We start from the raw sequence: 15,240 nt of genomic DNA, 5'->3' as shown, positions 1-15,240 counted from the left end.
AAGGAAAGGAAAGGAAAGGAAAGGAAAGGAAAGGAAAGGAAAGGAAAGGAAAGGAAAGGAAAGGAAAGGAAAGGAAAGGAAAGGAAAGGAAAGGGAAGGGGCACGAGCAACAGACCATGAAACCATATCAAAATCTGCTTTGCGTCTGGCGGGGCCAGTCCAGTGCCCAATTGCTCCGTCAAATTTTCCGACTCATGGCATATTTCATGTATAACGAAAGTGACCTCGCTGGGGTTGCGGGCTGCAGAGACACCCTCTACCAGGGCTTTCGCGCCGGCAGACACGATGGAGTACAGGATAGGGGGAAAGCCCCATTTTTCTCTTGAGGTGAGGAGGGGTGTTCATATTGCATTAACTGCAGACGGATACAGGTACAGTGGGAAATGTCGACGTAGCGGCTTCACGTGGCTTATGAGTTTGTTCTAGGGTTGCCAATGACTGGTTGAAATTTGTTCAAGCTAAGTACCTTAATGGTGATATTTGACCACGGTAAGTTACCGGACAGGTCTGTAGGTATAGATTGCGACTTTTTGCTAGAAGGGGGACAAACCCTCCGCCCAAATGGACTCCACACCTCGCATTTCTGTGCCAGCAAAGGTAGTAAAACCCTTGAACGCCCTAGACTTACCTGAAGGAGCAATCCCCCCGCCCGTGATGCAGAGCTCCTCGCCGTTCCACACCTTTACAAAATATGAGATGACTTCCGGATTGCTGAATCCAGACCAAACTGAAAACCGACGGACGAAAGTCTACTGCCGCTCCATATCATTCGCTGAGGCGAACATGAGAATAATTATGGAACGCGCAAGCCAAGTGCTGTGGCCACATCCGCTGCCGGAGTACTGCATAGCGTAATTGCTTTGGAGATTTATGTCGGCTTCCTTATATAGACCACTGGTTACTACACAGTGTCCGATTGAAACTCTGGTGGTTTCAATGCTGGAGTCCGGCTGGCCATGGTGAGGTTATAGCTCCCCATTACTCCCATTCGAGTCGCAGGTATCAAAGATTCCGAAGCAAGCACTGAGTTGGATTGATGTCTAGGGTAGCAATAGAGAGAACAAGGAGAAGGATGGGATACTACATGAGAAACCAAAAGGCCAACTGGAAGCACTGCTGCCTACCAATTAGCAGGCAATCATGTGCTTAACAATGACAGGGAGGCGGCACTGGTCAAGGGGAGAACACCAATCCATCTTCGATACTTCCAAGCCACGAGAAATACAAGTCCGAGAAGTAGCCTGTGCGCGATATCCACGGCCGCTGCGTCGACGCCCTGGGCAGCCGTTGCGCTGCGCGCTTGACATAGGTAGCTTCGAGATCCATGACAGGGCGCTGAGGAAAATCTTGCTCAATGGCCCGCACAGGAACGGCAGATGTATAGCCATTCTTCCACATATGCTTCATGATCCGACAAGTAAGACGCATCGAAATATCCGCGCCGAGAGTCCAGGAGGCATTGACGAAACCCATGATCAGCATCGCGTTTGGCAGACCCTCCAGCATCAGCGCATTCCAGACGAAACTTGCTGCTGCGTCGAATGTCCGTCCGTGGATGGTAATGGGAATCCCGCCCAGGAGCTGCAGGCGAAGGCCCGTTGCGGTGATAATTGTGTCGCCGTCGAGTCGCTCGCCCGAGGCCAATTGAATCCCGTGCGCATCCACCTGGCTGATGATCCCGGTTGCGACCCTGGCTTTGGTGGACTTCAATGCCTTAAAGAAGTCTCCGTCCGGGCAGGCGCAGAGCCGTTGTTCCCACGGGTTGTATCGCGGCATGAAGTGCGGATCCAGCGGGATGTTGGGCGGCAGCTGAGTCTTCACTTCTGCTTGGAGTATGGCCCGTGCAGCATTGGGAAATCTTCGACAAAAGGAGTAGAATAATTGCGACATGACCAAGGACCACAGGCGACGGAAATGGTAAACGAAAGCTCGAGGAACGAGACCACCCAACCACCGCATGTTGCGCCGCGCTTCGTTTGGTACGGCAGCGAGATATGTCGGGCTTCGTTGCAGCAATGTTACAGATTGAGCAATATCCGCCAGCGAAGGCACCAGCGTCACTGCAGTCGCTCCGCTCCCGATCACTATGATATTCTTACCTACCGGGTCAAAGTTCTCCGGCCAGAACTGAGGGTGGATGATCTCGCCCTGGAAGTTCTCGAGTCCGCGAATAGTCGCCTCTAACGGTCTCTGAGAGTCGTAGTAACCGGTGGCGAATATGGTAAACTGGGCGTACAGGTGCTGGATGCCCCTAGGACTCTGCACTTGCAGCATCCAGCCGCGCCCGTTCCAGTCAGACGAAAGGACGCGGTGGCTAGGACGGATATGCTGGCGGATCTCACTCATGGTTGCAGCGTCTTCTAGGTACTTCATAATTTCCTCCCCTTTGCCGATGGGGTTGGCCTGGTTCCAGGGAAACCATTGGAAGCCGAACGTGTACATATCGGAATCTGATCGAACTCCCGGGTAGCGAAAGATGTCCCAGGTACCACCGATGTTATCGCGTGCCTCGAGTATGAGAAAGGAGCGGTTGGGGAATTGGGTTCGGAGGTGATAGCCTACATTGATGCCGGATATCCCCGCTCCAATAATGATAACATCGAACGTGGATGATGCCATGTTGTGAAAGAGGATAGATGGTGTCTCTCACATTGAAGAGCCGGTGACTGATGTACCATCATAGGGCCCGATGGCGGTATTTAGGCAGTAAGACGGATTTTGAAAGTCACCTCCTGGAGGAAATCTCGTGGCGATATAAAATAACGAAAACCCCTCCGCCAACGATCCACTTGGTTTGAAGAAGTGGTTAGCCACAGGAAACCACGTCGACGAGCATTCATGCATGGTGAACAGGCAGAAGTCGCTACCAGCCAGGAATATAAAAGTCCGCGGAAATTGGCAGGAACATGCCAGGTCTGCAATTGACACAGATCAGAGTGAGAATTTATTCTGGTAGTAGGATGGGAGGAAGTACTACAAGAAACTATTTGAGAAGCTGTATGTAATTAGTATATCTGTGTAGTGGGCCTAAAGATACAGTAATACTACTGGATCTATCATCTTTATCTTATATCTATAAGACTTTATGATTCATGATTGCTATGAGAATACTCCTGCGCTGTTTTTTTCTGTTTCACCCACTCAATAAATTTTATTCTTGTAATCAATGGATAGAGATATACTTATAAGAGTCTTTATCAATCTCTTCTATTTGTTCCTCATCTTCCCAGAATGGACGCTGAGTTTGTCAGACCAAAACCAAATTGAGATTGATCCTCTTGACCTGCTGTTTCCAGAGCAGTAATACTTCCTTGTGGAAATGTATCTCGGTAGTATGTGTAATCTCTACTAAGCTCCTCATGAGCCTAAAGTGTTGAACTTCAGATATATTATTCTAACTGGTACTACTAAAGTTGCTGTTCAGTTACTAGTACCCTCTGTATCAGAATATATCCAGTACTGACTGGGTTAATCCGCGGCGAAGAGCTCCATGAAAGAACACGAGGACTGGGATTTGCTTGAATGTGGTTCCTTAATATCAAAACCTTACAGCATAAGACTAGAATAGATAACTTGAAATGTATATAAGATTAAGTGTTGCAACTTCACTGGCCACAACATAGTAGAGATGACCAGCGTTCAGGTTCAGAATTCTTGCCAATGTTTCCTGTTCCTTATTATTCTCTATTTATAAAGAGAACACCTTTTGAAATGCCCCTCAGATAGTGTATATATCGGCTTTACATCAGTCGGCTGGTAGTGCGCTGCAGTGAGGGAACGTTGAAGTTAGTATAGTACGTTTCGGGTTGGTGGGCTTCGTTGATGAGCCAGCGGCCGGATGGGTAGTGGAAGTAGAGACTGCTTGTGTTGTCGGACGGATTATCTATTGAGCGCGTCTGCCGCGATAGATGAACATCTTCTGGTAAGATTCTAGTAGACCATGCTAGGATGCGGGGTTTGATGTGAGGTCGTGGAATGCCCGGCATGATTTGCTTGAGACGCGCTGATGTGAAGTAAGTGCGGTGCCAGTGACAGCACTGTGTATACAGAAGGGTTGAGTCACATGATGATCAGACCATCAGGAAATTACTATTGGTGTAAAGTGTTGAATGCGAGACCGAAGGCCAAGTACTATAGAGTAGTATCTATGAGGCATCATTCGACCTTCGTCGGTGATACCAGCCACAGTAGGTTGAAGCGGGTAACGCCTGATGCGGTGCGGCTGTTGCGACTACGTCAATCCCTGCCCATGTGATCCCTTTTGCTCCATCCTTCAAAGTTGCTAGTATGCTTTCAATCAAACACCTATTCACACGGCTGGAATATGATCGAATGAACTACTAACTCACGCAGCTTTGACAATCTGTAGAAGGAACTTTGCTCGTGTTCTCAAACAAAATTAACTTACCATTTTAAACAACTGTCCACACCTTAGCACCAACAGACTCATCGCGCAATTGTGGCGACAGGCCTATACAACAACCGATGAACCTCAATCATTGAACCTCAGCTGAACCCTGCAATTCCAAACCAAGGGGTCAACCCTCTACCATCAAGCAGCATATCTATCTGACTCAAGTCAACCCCTCCACAGCTGGGAAGAATGCCAATGTCAAATCTATCGTACTGCCCTCTGCCCCCCCGGGACCAAGATATATATCGCTTCCGCAGCCGCTACAGCATAAACCTAGGCCCCATCTTCCTCCACGGCCCAACCTCACCAGACACGCCCAACACAAGCGAGCTCGAAACCCTCCAAACGTCTGTCCTCACCTCTCACCATCCCATCCATTTTGATTGAACGAACCTACTAACCCCTTCCCTCCAGCACCATAAAAACCACCACCCTCGACACCACAACCCAGAAGTATCAAACCCACTGGCAAACCTGCCCCCCGAGCACCACCACTTTGCTCCACCTCCGCGACACCCTCCACTACAATACCCTTCACCTCCCACTCAGCTTCCTCACCCTCGGCCCGCTTTTCAGCCAGGGCACGCCCTTCGAGGGCGGCCCCGCGCAGGTCTACACGCGCTGCTGGTCCGCCGTCAAGCACTTCATCGAGCGATGCCACACCGTCGGGATCGGCGTGTTACTGGATTTCGATCTCGCGGCGAACGGGGTGGATCTGGGCGCGAGTGCGGAACGCCGGGCGTTAGCGAGGGATTGTGTGGCGTTTGTGGTGCAGGAGGTTCGGTTTCATGCGTTGGGTGGGGTGGTTGGGGTCAGGGTGTCGAGGTCTAGCGAGGGGGATGCGGGGGAGCAGCGGCGAGCGGGGGAGATGGCGTCTAGTGGGCTCGGGGATTGGGAGAGGGAGGTTAGGATGATCGTTCGTGCGATTGATGAGTTTTTGCCGCTTCATATCAACTGTACCAGCAGCAGCAACAGCAGCAGCAGCGGCAGTGGCGGTACTCCCGAGCAGTGGTTCCGCCATTGCAGCGAGACGCCGCTTCAGCGACTCGAGCAACTCCAAATCCACAACCCGGACCACTCGGCTCCAAGCTTTCTGCTACTCTCACCGGATGAAATACGCACCAAAGCGCAACAAGCCCGCATCGAGCGGCCACAGCTGCTGAGGGAGATCTTGATGCGGGCGGAGGCGGCCGAGGCGCAGGCAGCGAGCAAAAAACCAAAGCTATGGAACAGCCCAGCCGGACGCCAGAGTTTCGTCCACGGCTGGGACGTAGGGTTCAGCGATGCGCTGCGCTTCTTCGACGCCGCGGTCGAGAGGTTGCTGCCGGCGCGGCGCACCGGGGCGGACAAGATCGGGGAGGTGGATCTGTGGGCGCGCCGGCGGACGAGGGATGTGGAGCGGCTGGAGGAGGATTGTCGTGCCTGGGAGTTGGGGCTGCGACGGGGGATTGCTGATTTTGATCGGTTTGTGGGGAATTGAGATGGTCAGTCAGAGGGCGTCGCACTCGGGAAGGAGATAACTATGGGACTAGGAGCTGTGAGTGACTACATAGCATACTAGCGTATGGTTGCATGCTTTGCAGTGGAATTGGAGACAGAGTAAATGCATGCGGAGTTTCAATGACGCTATTCCTGCATGGAGCTGAGCCTGTCTATTCAAAACCATCCGTAACCCATGACCTCATCTGAATCCCTAAGAAAATACATAATAATATACATATATGATACATGAATCATCTATTCCAACGCCACTGGATCGCTTTTCATTAGAATATATCCGAGTCACTAAAAGGTGCCTCGGTCTGGCGCGCCATTTCCAAGTCAAACGCCAGGTTGCAGGCCGATTTGTAGAACTCATGGAACCGATCCTCCACGTTAGCCTCGGGCTTAGAAACAGGGAGAATCTTCAATAAGTTCGTGTCGATGTTCTCGATTTCCGTGCGCAGAGAGAGCTCCGTGGTGCGATGCGGCAAGAACGGCCCACTCTCGTAGTACGAATAGTCGAGCTGCTGGCCACCAAACATGTATTGATGGACCCGGGTGCCCCGAACGTCGCCCACCGGGAGAAAGACGTAGTCTGCCGTGACGGTGTCGCTCTCCGCCGGGACGGATTCGGGTAGAAGATAGCGGGGGAGGGAGATCTGGGTGAAGGCGGGAAGCGGCACTTCGCTGCCGCTGGTCTCGAGGGACCGGGCGAATGCGGTGTGCAGGCTCTCTTCCAGAGCGTCCAATGTCGAATTGGCCTCGGATTTAAGCGGAAGGTCATGGGTCAAGTGTCGGGTGAACCGGAGATCGAGCCCATTCTCGGGAAGCAGGAAATCCAGTTTGCTCTCGGACAAGACCACCTTGACTCGCAAAAGACCGAATTCGGGACCGGTATAATACGGAGACTTGGAGGTGTTCGCCGTGACTTCCACTTCAAGCTGCGGGAAGACATGGGCATGAAGAGCTGAAGGAACCAGGCGGATGCGGTGCACCTGTTGCTCGTCTGACTTCTGAAGCCTCAGTGTGTTCAGGAAGGGTGCCGCACGAGGTATGTCGGTTGTAAATGTACGTGCGAGTGACAGCCGACCAAGTTGAGGAGCGCTGAGCGGCGTCTCATCCAGGTTCGGCTTGCGCAGGAAAAGGCATTTCCCGACGGCCGCAGTCACAGATTCCTGAACATTGGCGGGGTTCTCTATGCCGGTGGTTTTGTTGAAATTTGAACTCCGAAGCAACTTAAGGAGCACACTCGACAACCGACTTTGGTGCCTATCGAAGAATCGGCGCCGTTCCAGCAAGGAGCCGGATGTCACAACCTGGCCGGCCTCATGTTGCACAGCCCATCTGAACCATGAATGTCGGCGGTCAAACCATGGCGTGTTAAGCTCAGGGTCGATGTTGTTGATGCTGGCTGTTTCGGAAGCAGGTAAGTATGTACTAAATGGGGTGGGGGAATTGTTGGTGCTGTGCCATGCAAGGTGGAGTGTCCTAAGCGCATCGTCCGCCTGCAGTTTGTTTTCTGCAAGATAGAACATCCGCTTCGGTGTTTGTGTTGTCTTATCAATCTCAAAAGTCGGCCCAAAAGACTTGTTGATGAAAGACTGAAAATCAGAGTTTCGAAGACGTGCGCTAGCGGATTCACTCATATTAGCCGGCAATGTTACTTCTCGCTCTTGTACTCTGAGAGTAGCGTCCCGGATGATGTCTCGCATAGATTCACATGCTCCTTGACGCCCAGTGATCCTCAAAAGGCCTAGCACCTGGGATACGTCGATCTTGACATCATGCAACGCAGCGAGCTCCTCGAAGGAAAAGTTCTGAGCACTCAAGAGCAAAGACAACGTGGAGCCGGGGACAGGAATATCAAGCTGGCCGAGTTCGCCATCGACACTCAAATGCCAACATTCTCGGAGGACCCTTTCGGCCAAGATTGCCTTGCCCTTCAACCCTCTGAGTGCTCCAGTACGAGCGGAAGGGGAATTCGACACCATCTCCGTGAGATTCACCACCCCAGGCACCCATTTATAGGCTGCAGAGCCATCCTGACTTGTAGCTTGTTCCTCGGCTTCGCTCGCGACTTGTTCCTCCATCTCCCGTGACCGTAAAATATACTCATTGAGTTGTGCTACCGTGAACGAGTTGTGAAGTTTGAATCTGAGATCGTTCCAATCAGAAGGCGCTAACTTGTCGTGTGACCGGTAAGGAGTGCGTAACTCGTCAATGTGAGAGGCGAAGAGTTCTTTAGTGGCAAAGCTAGCGTCTTCTTCCAATTCCTTCACCAAGAAATGCTGGGAATCGTCGTCGTCGACTCGCTTGTTTGTGTTGTTTGGATTCTCCTCTTTCGCCCTTAATCCGGCAGCCAGCTCATCCATGTTCAGCTTCCACTTCTTTTTGGGTTTCAAGACCACGACTTGCACCGGGTTTCCCAGAGAAGTCACCGAAATCGGTACTGCACGGGTCGTCTCCCTTTCTCGCCTATCATGCTCTCGCTCAGTCTCCATGCGACGCTTACGTTTGACATTGCTAAATTGAAGCTCGCTTGCTTCTTCCTCTGAAGCATCGAGCCACGTGCCACTGCGCGCATTGTGCGAGTCTTTTTGGGGCTCCGGATTCGTTTCGGTATCAGCGGTGGTATCAGTGGAGGAGGTAGATTCGAGTCGAGCAATAACATTGCGCCAGCGCAATGGGGAGTTGATATTTGTTCTGCATGGTGGGCGTAGCGGACATTTCGAGAGTCCTCTTAGCCCTTTCGACGACCGAGAAATCATATGGAAGACGAGGCGTTGCGCTCACACTCGGTGTCTAAAAACTTGCGCGATTGAAATCTTGAAGCCCCGAGAAGGACGGAGGCAATCGCCGACCACGCTAGTCCTAACACGGATTAGCCTTGTCAGCTCGGTGGCGTCGGCTCATCCACTTTTCTACGGAGTACACAGTATTGATCACTGCATTTCGATGAATCTTCCGCTTTACAATTGGCACCTGTTGAAGTAAATGCTTGAAAATCAAGGATAATTGCTTGTGGTTGTATTGAACAGCTTATTCATCCCCGCCACTCACTCCTCGCTCGTAATCTCCCAACTCCGTAAATCCTCGCGCACATCGAACTCGGACACTTCATGGTCGGCATTGCGACTCTTCCAACTCTTTCCTTTCGGATTGTCATGGAGCTGTTGTCCAATACTCCCGTTCTTCCTGGCATGACCCGTCCCTGAGGCCGTCTCTGTTGCCTTTACCTCGTTCCGAAAGTGATTGCTGGAGGAGCTTCGAGGTCGCTTCTCGAAACTGCTGGGCGACAGACGATTGTCCGTGGAGGCTGGCCTTATGCCCGTCCGGCTATACGGGGAAAGTCGGTCAGCGTGGTAATCCGCAGAGTTGTCGGGATGTGAGTGCTGGTTGTCTGCCCAGCTGATACTTCCAGCGAATAATTCTTCGATCAGCTTGTCCGCCGGTAGGTCGTCGGCTCGCGAGTTCCACGAAGCAGCCAGGGTGCGGCGATACATGTCCTGCATGTCGGTGGCCTCCCTGCTCTGGGAATTGATGGACGGCAGCCTGCCCAACTCGTCGTGTTCACCTTGTTCGGTGGAGACAACGCCGGCGATTCCTCCAAAAACCCTTGCCGATCTGAGAGGGGGCCTAAACAAGGTCCATCGTTAGCCGTAACCCCAATGCCTATGTGGTGGCAGACGTACGTGACGAAATTCCGATCACCCTCAATCTGGCGTAAAGCTATCCCAACCTTGAGTGTGCTGTTGATTTTGCTGTCCTGCATCAAATAGCGCCTGACGATGCCTTCATCGTCGTCACTCTTGTCCACATACTCAGACAAATTGAGCCTGACTTTTCCTAGTATGCTCTTCTCATTATTTGCCCCGGACATGAACTCTTGTATAATCTCAAAGTATAACTCGCATTCGTGAAGCGTCTGGTTTCGGTCGATCGTCAGGCGAACCTGTAAGACTTTCTCATAGTTCCAATATGCTCTGTGGTCTATGATGACCGCTTTGTCGGTATGCCCATGGTTTTCGGCCGTACATCCGGAAGGAAGGCGCCACTTCACGGATGCCGTACCAGTCACGAGCGGTACATTGTTGAGATCGATGATCTGAGAGAAACCCAACACCAGCTGTCAGCCCCGGACAACGATTGCGACAGCGGTTGTTTAGGCGCACCTTACCCTCAGCACCAATTCGAATTTTGGCTATAACTTTGATATTCGCATTCAACACTTCCTAGCCATCCGAGGTAAGCGAGTAACTTACTCTCCGATTTTTCGGGACTGGCATAGTGCACTCAAGGGTCAGCGCAAGAGACTCAGGGGAGAGATGAGGTCACCACACCCTGAGGGGTCATAGGCAAGAGTCGAGCGCAAATGCGAGAAACATACCGAAGGCCTGCATAGCTGATTGGCTCGAAGCCTATGATTTGACGATTTATGGTAGTGCTCGTTTTATGTAAATTATCAGACTGTCTCCAGAGCAATCCACAGTTAGTATCTTGAAAGTAGCGTCGCCGGTCGAGACCCTCTCCGACGGCACCCCCACACGGGCGCCGGGAGTGTCAAGGCGGCAAGTCAATACTGACGGCAGGATCTGACCGCTCACTGATGGAGATATTGGCGGTGAAACGCCCATCCGCCCGTCCACTTCGCAGTAATTGTGGCCGACCCAAAATTGCATGAGCTTCTACAACACTCCCACCCTCAACCGAGACACAATTGAACGAACTACGTGGTACTTTTCTCAAAGTCACGCCAATTTTATCGCGCACTCTACAAGATGAGTGCGCCGGACTCAGCCATAATGGGCCAACAACAACAACAACAACAGCAACAACAACAACTTCCTCTTTCGCCGCCTTCTGAACCGACACTCTCGCCTACAGCCAACCTGGTCTCGCTTGACTCCCCGGTTCGCACTACTCCTATTCACGAACTTCTCTCGAGCATCCGTGTTCCCGGTCAACCTTTGCAGCCACACCAGTATCATCCGGTCACTTGCGTACCGATTGAAGAAGACGATGTGCGCGCGCAGTTCGAGCAATTACGTCAGGAGTTCCCTTCGCCCGAAGCGGCCTTGAAAGAGCAAGAGCAGGTCGCAAGGGAAATTAAACAGAAACTGGAAGAGGCTGAGAAGAAGCGCGAAGAGATTCAGAAAGCCATGGACAAGAAGATCAAAGAGCGGAACACGGAGATGAAGGTCCTTTCGAAATACCAGAAAGTCAAGGCTTCGGATATTCCGTCTTGAGTGAAGAATCCACAGGAACGGCATGCACAGACGCCACTGAAATTTGTCACACAACATATCCTTCGGACGGCTACAAAGTCTGCAGGGAGATTGAAACGGGCGCTAAGCAAAGAGACAGCCCGGTTCACCACAAATGCCGCAGCTACATGCATTGCGCGCATGGGGGCGGACTGGATGCTTTATCTCGCACAATAGAGCCTTGCCGGAATCACGGCTCATGATGCGAGCAACAGCGCTGTAAGCCATCGGATGGACGTCCTCATTACGGCTGTACCCACTGGAGGTTGACCGGGCTCGGATTCGATTCTCTCTCTAGCTGGACATTAATTTGGGCTCTGCAGTCCGCCGAGTTACCCATCGACTCAAGGAGAACTACAAAGGGACCTGAACATATTTGCTTCAACTTCGGTGCCGAATGGTGGTGACGGTGCACAGCACTCGACATGAAATCGATGGAGACACTTCTTACTCGTCGGCTAGTCACGAATTACAATTAAGATATATATCACAACCGTATCTATGACCTATATCATCACGAACGAGAAATCACAAATACACGGCATGGTTGATCATGGACAAATAAGTCTGCCGCCCGCGCAATGAACAATTCCCTGGCAAATCTCCGCTCACAAGGTGCCTAGCACCTTGATCAGAGCAGGAAGCAACTACGGACTGTCAGTCTCCAGCTTCTAGTTTAGATTGCATGTGTAAGAAATGTCTTACCTCTGAAGCATCTTCAATGAGAACTTGTGTTTCATTGACGAATTTCGGTGTCAACAGGCTAGTTGCCTGACCGAGCAGCCCTCCGACTCCGCTTAGCAACTCCGGAGAGAGAATCGGGGATACGTCGTCGATCAGATCACGTGTCTCATTGACGAACTTGGGCGTCAACAAGTATGTAGCATTGCCAAGGAGGAAGTTCACTTTTTCGAGGAGAGCAGGCGTGATGGCAGGTGACACATTGTCGATCAAGGTCTGAGTCTCTTCCACAAACTTACTCGTCAACAGCTTATTGGCATTGCCAAGAAGTCCCCCTACTAGGCCGAGCATCTCAGGAGACAAGATGGGGGAGATTCCATCGATCAGACCTTGAGTCTCATTCACGAACTTGGGCGTCAAGAGAGTGTTGGCATTGTCGAGCAGACCTCCTACTTCAGAGAGCAGCTGGGGTGTGAACACAGGCGAAATGTCTCCGATGAGGGTGCGGGTTTCCTTGACGAAATCGGGCGTCAACAATTCATTCGCATGGCCGACCAATCCGTGCGTTTCGTCGACAAAATCCGGGGTCAGCAACCCGCTGGCGCTGGTAAGAAGTTGGCCAACCTCCCTCAGGCGAGCAGCAGTAAAGACAGGCGCCACGGCTCCAATCAAGCCCTGAGTCTCATTCACGAATGTCGGGGTGAGGAGTTCATTGGCGTTGCTTAGTAGGGCCGCAACCTCTGCGAGAATAGCCGGCGTCAACACAGGGGCAACTGAATGGATCAGACTCTGGGCCTCATGGACAAATTGTGTCGTCAACAGTGTGTTAGCGTTGCCCAAAACTGAGTTGACCTCCCGGAAGAGCTCTGGTGTAAGGGCCGGTCCAACTGTTTCAATCAAGGATTGCGTTTCGTTCACAAACCTGGGTGTCAAGAGTCCATTGGCGTTGCTGAGCAAAGTACCCACTTCAACTATCAAATCGGGAGACAAAATCGGAGCCACAGCCTTGATCAATGATTTGGTCTCTTTGACAAAGTCGACTGTCAAAAGACCATTGGCGTTGGTGACCAAGATACCGACCTCGTTCAGAAGTTCGGGAGTCATCACACAAGCAACAGTCTCAATCAGCTCACGGGTTTCTTTGACAAAGTCGGCCGTCAGTAACTGGTTGGCATTTCCAATGAGGCCGTTGACCTCCCTGACGAATTCTGCAGTGAGAAGCTCATTGCCATTATCCAGCAATACGGACACCTTGTTGAAGAGCTGAGGCGTCACAAGAGGGCCAACGGAAGCAATCAACTGCTGCGTCTCGTTGACGAAGTTCGGTGTCAGCAGATGGTTCGCATTGTTCAGAAGAGTCAGCAGCTCGTTGGTCAATTGTGGAGTCAGTAGATTATAGGCAGTATCGAGCAACGACTTTGTCTGGTTCGTTGTCTTGTCGTCAAACAGGTACGCGAAGTGGTGGAAGAAAGACTCAATGTCCGTGAGTAGCGACGGGTTCAATAGGCCGAAAAGCCCACTCAGAAGGTCAGGCTGCTTTGTCTCAGAGCTCCGGGGAGATGTGGCTGTAGAGGATCCCGAGTTCTGTGCCACAGATGGGCTTGAACCTGTGCTGTCCTCTGCATTGGACTCGGAACTGTGGCCCCCTCCAAGAAGACCACCAACCAACCCAGATAAGAGGTCTCCGTAAGCACTTTGGGTGGGAGCGGCTGCTGCTGCAGTGGACGGCTGCTGAGCTATCGCACTAGCAGCTGCCTGCTGCTGCTGGGCCGCATTGCCCGCCGACTGCTGACCGACGGGAACTGCATTATGCTGATTGGTACTGACACCTAAACCGGGGCTCTGTACAGTCTCTGTCACATCCGTCGTACCTGATGCCGGGGTTGACACAGAACTGGGTGCATTTGCGGCGCTTTGAGCGTCTGGCTGGGTGGCCACGGCTGCTGGAGTTGACTGGATTGAGGTTGCCAACGAGGTGCTGGATAGCACGACGGCCGAAAAGAAAGCCGATGAGAAACGCATCAGGAAAGGTTGCGTCCGTCAACAAACAAATCTGCACTTAACGAATGGATGGTTGGCTGCAGATGGACGCAGGTCGGCAGAGCACCTTATATGGCACTGCATGAGCATTACTCCTTCTGCAATTGCACCGGTGACGTGCACCAGGGTCCTATCAAACAACTAGTGAAATGAAAGGGATGGGCTGCCGTTTCGTCAGGGCTCTTACCTCCTGATCTGGTAGCGTCGCCGTTGCGGCTCCGTCTTGTTCGAGGCTGACCCTGAGACCTGCTTGTTTTCTGGGCTCGCAGTGCCTGCGGACACGGACTAAGGGGATGGAGTTCGCTCCCGCACGAGAGACTGTTGTTTGATTCAACTATCCTTCTTGCGGTAAGTGCATCCAAGGCTATTTTGGGGGACTGTCGCGGAGAAGCAAATCCGTCGAGGCAGTTGGACCAGAAAAGATCACCATTTGGTTGTCGGAGACAGTCTACATTCTCCGCCGAAGTTCCCCTCCCTCGGTGATCGACAGATCAACAGATCAACAGGGACTTGTTTGACGACTGTGGGGCGATAAGGTGGCAGGAATAGGGCATTCCTGAACTATGAGGCTGGAGCATGAATCTGAACTATACCCGAGTTCATAGATGGAGAAGAGGGATAATATGGCTGCCAGCTTCACGCAGACCTAGTGTGCCATCTTTGTTCAGACTTATCATCGCAAAGTGAAAGAGCAATAACAATTCCAAATGCCTGATTATGAGAAGCCGATCACTGTCTGCTTTGGAAGTACATACATAGCTTCCTTAAAGTTGTCATACTGCTGTGACTCCGTTGTTGAAATCTGCACAAGTGCTTCTCACCCATCGGACGCTAGAACCAAATTTCTTTCCAGCAAAGGAACTTCGGCAGCATGTGACATTCTCGAGAAGCGGGTTTTACATGCCTCTGGGTGATCCATGCAGCCTGAAATATGGGTTCCGTTTCATGGTTCCATTTAGCTTGGATGATCATCTTTGCACCGTAGTTCTTCACTTCTCGAGAAGAGGAATCTTATATCGATTGATTATCCCCTTTTTCTTCAGCCATCATGCAAAAGGTATCTCAATATTCGGCGGACCACTTGATGGGCCGTGCGTGCCATACTTCCACATGTACTGTACAGCTCTGGGTAGCAAAGTATCTATTTGAAGCATACAGTTTTCCAGAAGCAGGCATAGAAGACAATAATCATTGCTACTTTCAAATCCAGCACGAAAGAAGGTACCCCTCTTTCCCTAAATCAAAAGAATCGTTTGTCCCAAGGGAAGGGAGGGGGGACCATCGGCCTCAAAAATCAGACCCACTGTCTGGTCCGGCTCGATCCAACCGGCCCCATAATATCTGATACAACCCACCCCC

The 15,240-nt window shown here is 51.6% G+C and overlaps 7 protein-coding genes across 7 annotated transcripts in view; 2 read left to right on the top strand and 5 right to left on the bottom strand.

Annotated features, from left to right (window-relative positions):
* The window catches only part of BP01DRAFT_105853 (uncharacterized protein), an 830-nt gene extending 487 nt beyond the window's left edge, over positions 1–343 (bottom strand). The window contains exon 1 of the mRNA XM_025570279.1: positions 116–343. Within this exon, the coding sequence (XP_025429218.1) occupies positions 116–126 (11 nt within the window). The 5' untranslated portion in view covers positions 127–343. The remainder of the gene's footprint in view (positions 1–115) is intronic.
* A 673-nt stretch (positions 344–1,016) lies between these two features.
* On the bottom strand, positions 1,017–2,851 carry BP01DRAFT_358754 (flavin-containing monooxygenase). Its single transcript, XM_025575508.1, has one exon. It carries the CDS (start codon positions 2,617–2,619, stop codon positions 1,174–1,176), a length of 1,446 nt encoding a protein of 481 aa, XP_025429217.1. The 5' UTR covers positions 2,620–2,851; the 3' UTR covers positions 1,017–1,173.
* A 795-nt stretch (positions 2,852–3,646) lies between these two features.
* On the bottom strand, positions 3,647–4,115 carry BP01DRAFT_358753 (uncharacterized protein). Its single transcript, XM_025575507.1, has one exon. It carries the CDS (start codon positions 3,984–3,986, stop codon positions 3,741–3,743), a length of 246 nt encoding a protein of 81 aa, XP_025429216.1. The 5' UTR covers positions 3,987–4,115; the 3' UTR covers positions 3,647–3,740.
* A 136-nt stretch (positions 4,116–4,251) lies between these two features.
* On the top strand, positions 4,252–6,127 carry BP01DRAFT_393581 (uncharacterized protein). The gene is made up of 2 exons (XM_025578249.1): positions 4,252–4,761; positions 4,829–6,127. The coding sequence occupies exons 1-2, from the start codon at positions 4,604–4,606 to the stop codon at positions 5,892–5,894; spliced, it is 1,224 nt and encodes a 407-aa protein (XP_025429215.1). The 5' UTR covers positions 4,252–4,603; the 3' UTR covers positions 5,895–6,127.
* On the bottom strand, positions 6,078–10,378 carry BP01DRAFT_345176 (uncharacterized protein). Its single transcript, XM_025573586.1, has 7 exons — positions 10,284–10,378; positions 10,159–10,175; positions 10,074–10,097; positions 9,589–10,001; positions 8,957–9,532; positions 8,472–8,635; positions 6,078–8,381 (listed from the first exon to the last, which is right to left on the bottom strand). The coding sequence occupies exons 1-7, from the start codon at positions 10,294–10,296 to the stop codon at positions 6,181–6,183; spliced, it is 3,408 nt and encodes a 1,135-aa protein (XP_025429214.1). The 5' UTR covers positions 10,297–10,378; the 3' UTR covers positions 6,078–6,180.
* A 320-nt stretch (positions 10,379–10,698) lies between these two features.
* Positions 10,699–11,142, top strand: BP01DRAFT_301414 (uncharacterized protein; the record flags this gene model as incomplete). The annotated part of the gene is made up of 1 exon (XM_025572029.1): positions 10,699–11,142. One exon carries the CDS (start codon positions 10,699–10,701, stop codon positions 11,140–11,142), a length of 444 nt encoding a protein of 147 aa, XP_025429213.1.
* Positions 11,143–11,768: 626 nt separating this feature from the next.
* Positions 11,769–13,863, bottom strand: BP01DRAFT_384679 (uncharacterized protein; the record flags this gene model as incomplete). Its single annotated transcript, XM_025577529.1, has 2 exons — positions 11,769–11,807; positions 11,866–13,863. 2 exons carry the CDS (start codon positions 13,861–13,863, stop codon positions 11,769–11,771), a joined length of 2,037 nt encoding a protein of 678 aa, XP_025429212.1.
* Positions 13,864–15,240: the final 1,377 nt, after the last annotated feature.

The sequence above is a fragment of the Aspergillus saccharolyticus genome, assembly GCF_003184585.1.
Source record: "Aspergillus saccharolyticus JOP 1030-1 unplaced genomic scaffold BP01scaffold_28, whole genome shotgun sequence".
NCBI classification, from domain to species: Eukaryota; Fungi; Ascomycota; class Eurotiomycetes; order Eurotiales; family Aspergillaceae; genus Aspergillus; species Aspergillus saccharolyticus.
The sequence above is the reverse complement of the archived record's forward strand: the minus strand, read 5'-3'. Positions and strand labels throughout refer to the sequence as shown.